We start from the raw sequence: 6,900 nt of genomic DNA, 5'->3' as shown, positions 1-6,900 counted from the left end.
TGATCCAAGGTTCTAACTATGTTTTTCCTACACAAATTCCCAGATCTTCATCATTCTTCTGAGTGGCAAAGAGGGATTTTCATGTCCCCAAGCTCTCCAGTCACTGACCTGCCCGTTGATGTGCCGATAGTTTACCAAGAAGGAACAAACACACCTCCAGGTTCTCCTGACAGTAAACTGCAAGTGAACTTCAACTCCAAGACATGTAAAAACAGCCAAGGGTGGGAATGATGGTTGAATGGTTTCAAGTTAGGCAGCCTGGTAGTTTGAACAATGCTTTGGCTGCAACCAATTGTAGTGACAGAACATATGTTTGTCATGCTTTGCTTTTGATCTTCTGCTCCAAGGTTGAGGATACTCTCCCAAGGGGTAAAGAAAACAGCAGGGAGAACTGGGAAGAAGAAAACTGACCTCACCCATCACTGAAATATTTCGTACCTGAAGCACCTTGAGAGAAGAACATGGTGGCAACTCAAAGCAGTCACCTGATTAAGGGGCTTGGGTTTGGTGCTGACTCAGAGGGAAATACAACTCCACCTAGAGGCCCCCGCACAGCACCTGCACACTCACAGCCAAGCCTGGGCTTGGCCCCAGCAGATATAAGAGAAAAGATGACTCTACCAGAGCCACCAGGAGGGTGGGAGGCTTGCTGTTGCCAGGTCCACCCACGTGGATCACAATGACCGCATGACGTCATGGAATGTTGAAGATGAAATTAAAGTGGGTCCTAAGTCATAAAGTTGCAGGTGGGTGGGCATCCTTTCAACAGGGCTCCCAGGAATAGAGCTGTACCTCTCTCCTTGATGATCCCGGGAAGTAGCTACCTCTCCCAGACAGAGTTGGGGTCAAATCCAGACATGTCCCACCAAAACCCACTCTCCCCAGGGCTTGCTGGGATGGAAGGATAACTACAGCCCCCAGCCCCCAGGATCTGTCTAGGTGAGGGCAGGGTACGCAAAGTTTGAGACAGAGGTGAACCGACAGGTAGCTTCTTAGGGAAGCAGCAGAAAGGTGGCAAGAAGCTGGCAGCAGCCCCTGAGAGGGCCCCGGCACCATGGACAATGACAACCCTCTTGAGCCTGAGACAAAAGGTGAAAATGCATCCCAATTCTCACCACTCGGGCCCTTCTGGCTGCGTCAGTGTGATGCCTAGTGACCACGTAGACCCGGAAGCCCCCTTCCCTCCTCTCCTGGGACCCTCTAGAATTGGGGTGATGTGTGACATTGACTTGACTTCGGGGCTTGCCAAACAGGGAGTGAGAAAGTTGGATGCAACGCTATGCTGGAACTGGCTCATACCAGCTCTGGCTGACTTTAATTTTCATTCTGTGAGCTGGCCGATGTCATGTTGGTAGTTGGAAATCAGCCATGTTAGGAATATTTACACTACCAGAATTGGCTAACATTACAAAGCAGGATTTTATTTTTTTTCTGGAGAGCCAGTTAAACAGTTACCAACATTCCACTGGTTGGATGGAATTCTAAAATTGTTTATCTAATGAGGAAATTAAGAAATCATCACTTTTTGAGGGCTATGTCTTATGGCTAAGCTGCCGTATGTCTTCTAAATGTCTGACCACCGCTACTTCCACCCCTTGTCACACAGACCTTGTCTTATAGGCTGGGAAATAAATGTTGGAGCTTAGGTCTACGGACAAGGGCTGAGAAGGACACAAACCTTCATGGAATCATTAGGAACTCCACTATCTTAGAAACTGGGTGGTCAAAACTTGCGACCCGTGCCATGAATGCTTAGCCCACCCGAAGAGAGAAGGTTGGTTGAGTTCTGACAGGACATCCAGTGGTGCAGCCTGGCTTCCTGAAACCATTGCATCCTGCTCACGTGGGAGGACTAGCCCTGGACTTTGTGTGGCTTTCAGGAGCCCAGGGCTGGTTCCAGATCAGTGGTCCAATGGCAGAAAAATCACATCTAGCAAGTGCAGGGGACTAGTGTGAGGGAAGCCCGGGACACTTGTATTTAATCATAGCAATTAGTTTCAATCCCAGGGAGATTTGCAAGCCCTTCCTTCTGTGTGGTCATAAATTTGGACTGGAAGGAAGAGAAGCTAGGTCAGATCCTTAGGAATCAAGTTATTCCTCTCACTCTCTGGAACTTCTTCCGTTCCGCTTTATTTTACACTTGACCCAAGTCAGCTGCCCTGCCCCTTGCCCTCCCAGCATCATCTGTGCCTGCCAATGAGGAAGTCTAGGCATCAGCACACGTCCTTCCCCCGAAAGAGTAAAGCAGACCCTGAACCCCAGCCGAGCTAATAAGAAGGAAAAGAAGAAGCAAGCAGCCAACGTCCAAGGCTGGCCCAACACAGGCGATGGGACAGGAGCGAGGCCTCCAGAGATCACGAAGTGCGTTTAGCACAGACGATTCAGCCAGGAGGCAGCTCTGTGTCAGGGAAAGAGGGCTCGTAGAGGGGAGCCCCCCTGGCAGGGCTGAAGGCAGGCTGTAGTCCCTTGGCACCTTGAGCCACGCTAGGCTGAGGGACAAAGGCTGCAGCCAGGACTCGGGTTGCAGATGAGAGAAACAGAGGGGCAGGGTGGCCAGTGGTGGGCTCCACCTGAAAGGCCAACGGGTTTCATTTCCAGAATCAAGGAGATGAGTTTTTCTTCCAGATGAGAGTGACACCGTGTCGGCACGGCACAGCAGTGATGAAACACTCTACTGTGAGGCTGAAGCCCCCATGGCTGTCAAAAAAGAGAAAGCAGCCCGGGAGAGCTCAGAAACAGACCTTGAGATTGAAGGTGAGCGAGCGTGGGCCTTAGGCGGGTGAGGGGTGGCTTGCCTCCTTCCTCAGAAGCTGGAGAAATCGGTTTCCCAGTTGGCCAAGGCTCTGCCTGGTGGGACGTGCTGCAGAGGGAAGGGGCCAGAAACACCTGTGCTCAGTTTTATGCCACGACCTCCCCGAGGCTGGCCCGGGGGCAGCAGTCTCTGCTGCCCGATGCTCGTGGCTGGACTCGTGAGCAGAGGAGTCCCATCAGCTTGCTGAAAGCTGGAGCAATAAGTGAACAGGGGCTTCTGCTTTTCTGAACGTTTCCACATGTGGCATCTTATGTCACCTTTGCAATAGTCCCGGGAGGTAGGCATTATTAGCTGCACTTTACAGAGGGGGAAACTGAGGTTTAGAAGGATCGTGTGAGTTGCCCAAGGCCACCGAGAGTTTGCCAATGTCTGCTGATCCCAAGTTCCCCCCACCTTGTCGATCTACCTTCCCTGTTCCATATTCCAGTGGCCCCTGGAGGATTTATGGCCCATCTTGCATCCTGGCTACGTTGCTCTACTCACATTAGAGTTCTTGTTTCCCTGGCTTGAGAGCCCCGTGTTTTCCCTCAACAAATCCAAGCGTGTCTGGGTATGGGGAGGGGTGCAGGCTGAGTTAGAGCAAAGAATCTGTTATTGCACACAACACCTCCACCCTCTTCTCCTTTCCAGTTTCCCCAAGGAAGGAAGTGCCAAAAAGGACACTTGGGAAGCAGGGCCAGAACAGTGCTGGCTCCACCTGATGGGCTGGCCCCAAACTTCCCGGGCTGAGGCCAGCCGGCCCAGTGGCCCTTTCCCTCCCATGTCCCAGCGCTAGGTAGTAGGCTGCGATCAGTGGCAGCAGAGATGCAGGGGAGGCTGCTCTGCCATATTCGGCTGTGTCGCTCGTCTCCATGGTCAGCGCCCCGCCAGGGTCCACATACAACTTCACCGTCAACACAGACCTCCTCCCTGCCACCGCCGCGGGGAGCCTGTTGTTGCCTTCCTGACTTCTTTTCCGCTTCAAGGTTGCTGCTGGCATTGCTTGCGACACTGCATTTTACCTGGTTGGCAGGGTGGCAGATGGAAACACCGGATGTTTTGTCCCAGACTCCAGCTTCTAGCTCATTGCCCCTCCCCACCGACACTCCCGGCAAGTGATAACATTTTTGCAAGCTGCCTCTAAAACCTAACCTAGGGAATGCAGCTAGAAGGCGTCCGCAGAATCAACCGGAGCAGAGGGAGTGCCAAGGACAAAGCTGGGGGTTACCTACTCTGCTTTGGCCAACAGGAGCCTCTAACGACTGAATCCGGCACCAACTAGTCTGTGCCGGATGGACACTCAGGGCTCAGCTCCTCCAGCTCCTGGTGCCCCTACAGCTGGTGCTGAGATGCTGGGAATGGGGCAGGAAGGGCTTCCTGGGATGAACTGAGACATGAGCCAGGCAGGAATAGCAAGCTGGTGGTGAGGCTAGGGAAGAGGGGAAGTTGCTCGCCCACCACGTGCTGCCCAGCCGATTTTGCACCCCAGGGGACGCTTGGCAAACTGGGGGTGGGGTGAGGGGTGGGGGGATGCTACTAGAATCTCATGGGCAGAGGCCAAGAATCCTGCCAAATATCTTAACACTGCACGGAACAGCCCCTCACAGCAGAGAATTATCCAACTCAAAATGTCCTTAGTGCCGAGGCTGAAAAATCCTGGTCTGCAACCACCGGGAAAAGAAGGCCAATTTGTAGCTGTGCCTGCAAAATCAACTTCCTTGCAAAGACCTTGTCCTTTCACCAACAAAGCTTTCATTGTCCGTCTTAGAAATGTCTGGGGTGGCTTGGCCAAAGACTCTGAGATCTGAAGGAAAAAAACAGATGCCGGCTTAGACCCCCCACTGGCCATGGAAAGCCCTGTGTCAGCAGAGCTTGCTTAATGAGGACAGGGCTGTGGGGCATCCAGAACCCAGGGAGGCCCTCTGCCCACTGACCACGAGTCAGGATGGTCTAAAGCCCAAGGAACAAAAGCCCCCAAGAGGTTAGAATGGAGAGGAGCAGCCCCCATTCTGTTCGCTGGTTTAAGCACTTATCAGCTGTGTGTGATTTGGGGCTAGATCTGTCATTGGTAAAGTAGGGATGACAGTCCTTTTTGTGAGGAAAAATGACATGCAAATCTTTGAAAGGAGCAAACCTACCCAAATGCAAGTTTGTTTCCGACGGATTTGGGGGTCTCTCCATCTTGCACTGATCTGCCACCTTCAGAAGCCCACTGTGTCCTACTTGGGCTTTTTTTAGTTGGTACTTCTCTAAATCTTTAGTAAAACTTTGTTTGTGGCTCACATTTTTACAGTGGTAGTGAAACTAAAACTTCAGTGGAGACTCCCTCAACCATCACAAATCACCAGCTTTTTGTCTGGTTGGCCTTTCAAAGCTGTCCTGAGGTGGACAAGGATGTGCTCAGTCACTAGATGCAGTCAACCTGGGAAGGTGGGGACGGGGCATATTGTTTCTCCCAGGTAGCGTGGAGCCTAAAACCAGGGGCCTTCTCTCTTACCCGAAGGGAGATGTCCACGTGGGGCTTTCTGGATTTAGGGTCTCCCACCACTGGCTGACTTTCCAGTTGGAGCTGGAACATACACCCATAGGGACACAGCCTCAGACAAGAGGGGACAGTAGTCAGAATCGAATGTGGTCTGGGTTAACAGGGAGATAAGGCAAAGGTAGAAGAGAAACTCTATTTCATCCACTTGCATCTTTTTCTGCAGATACGGAGAAATTTTTCACCACCGGACAAAAGGAGATGTACCTGGAGGCCTGCAAACTCGTGGGTGTAGTGCCCGTCTCCTACTTCATCCGGAACATGGAGGAGTCCTCTGTGAACCTCAACCACCATGGGCTGGGCCCCAGGGGTACCAAGGCTATTGCTATAGCCCTGGTGGTGAGCATACCAGTGGGGGCACGTGAAGGCTGGTGGAAGTGGGGACTTGACAGGGTGGTAGGCCCAAGAGTCAGAGAGCCCCACCTTGGGACCCTGCATTGTAACCTCTATGCCCACCTTGCCCTAGACTCTGCATGACTACCAGTTGCTTTCCCCAACAGGCATGGATGCCCATTAGCTCCTGGGAAGGAGGCTGCTAGAGACCTGGGCCTTGGAAGTCTATGCTGTTTCCTATTCAGCAAGCAAAGGCACCAGCCTGTGGGCCCTGGAAAAGCAACTGGTATGGGCTTGGGCCCAAACGTTAATGTGAGAACACAATGCAAAATGTCAGCCAGATCTCAATTCCAAAGCTCACCTTTGCCATAAATGAGTTCACCACTGAGCCATTCCATTTGATGTCTGCCTTTTGCAATATTTTATGAAAATCTTCAAGACCATTGATGTCTGCCTTTTGCAATATTTTATGTAAATCTTCAAGACCACGCTGTAGAGTGGATCATGTTTTCCCACGGGAAGAATGTTCTCTCCCGGCTTGGCTTGAACGATAAGACTCGTCCTTGAACTCATCATAGCTTTCTATAATTATAATTGATTATATACAAAACTGACTCCATCCCAGGAAAACAGAAAATGTAACAGGTGTATGTCAGCACAACACTGTTTGTTCACTTCGGACAGTAAAGAAAAATTTCGATTTTTAAAAAAAGCACCCATTTTTGGAAACATAATGGCATTTGCTCTTAGCGCATGCCCGTTAAGAAGTCACATGACGTGGGCTTCCCTGGTGGCGCAGTGGTTGAGAGTCCGCCTGCCGATGCAGGGGACACGGGTTCGTGAGCCCGGTCCGGGAAGATCCCACATGCCACGGAGCAGCTGGGCCCGTCAGCCATGGCTGCTGAGCCTGCATGTCTGGACAACGGGAGAGGCCCGCGTACTGCAAAAAAAAAAAAAAAAAAAAAGAAGAAGTCACATGGCGTGAGATTGTACGGGAGGGGGAGGGAAGGGAGGGAAGGGCAGAGAAAGAACAAAGCCATCTTGAAATTTATGGAGCGTTGAAAGACTGATTAATGAAGTGTTAGGAATTCACCATTACCTCATGAGCTTCATGAAAAAAATGGATAATAATAAAATCCACTCAGGACTTGGGCCACTTGTCTCTCAGTAACAGCAGTTTCTGTTTAGGGGGAGTTTTTCTTCTCTGATTCTTTGTATCGTCCATTTGACAATC

At 51.2% G+C, this 6,900-nt stretch overlaps 1 protein-coding gene across 2 annotated transcripts in view; it reads left to right on the top strand.

Annotated features, from left to right (window-relative positions):
* Nucleotides 1-1,054: 1,054 nt before the first annotated feature.
* The window catches only part of LRRC74A (leucine rich repeat containing 74A), a 30,761-nt gene continuing 24,915 nt past the window's right edge, over nucleotides 1,055-6,900 (top strand). For both annotated transcript variants that reach the window (XM_067028028.1, XM_059056657.2), the window contains exons 1-3: nucleotides 1,055-1,091; nucleotides 2,626-2,754; nucleotides 5,500-5,672. In XM_067028028.1, coding sequence (XP_066884129.1) covers nucleotides 1,055-1,091; nucleotides 2,626-2,754; nucleotides 5,500-5,672 — 339 coding nt within the window. The remainder of the gene's footprint in view (nucleotides 1,092-2,625; nucleotides 2,755-5,499; nucleotides 5,673-6,900) is intronic.

The sequence above is a fragment of the Kogia breviceps genome, chromosome 3, assembly GCF_026419965.1.
Source record: "Kogia breviceps isolate mKogBre1 chromosome 3, mKogBre1 haplotype 1, whole genome shotgun sequence".
Lineage (NCBI taxonomy): Eukaryota > Metazoa > Chordata > Mammalia > Artiodactyla > Physeteridae > Kogia > Kogia breviceps.
This window is presented reverse-complemented; position numbering and strand designations above follow the sequence as displayed.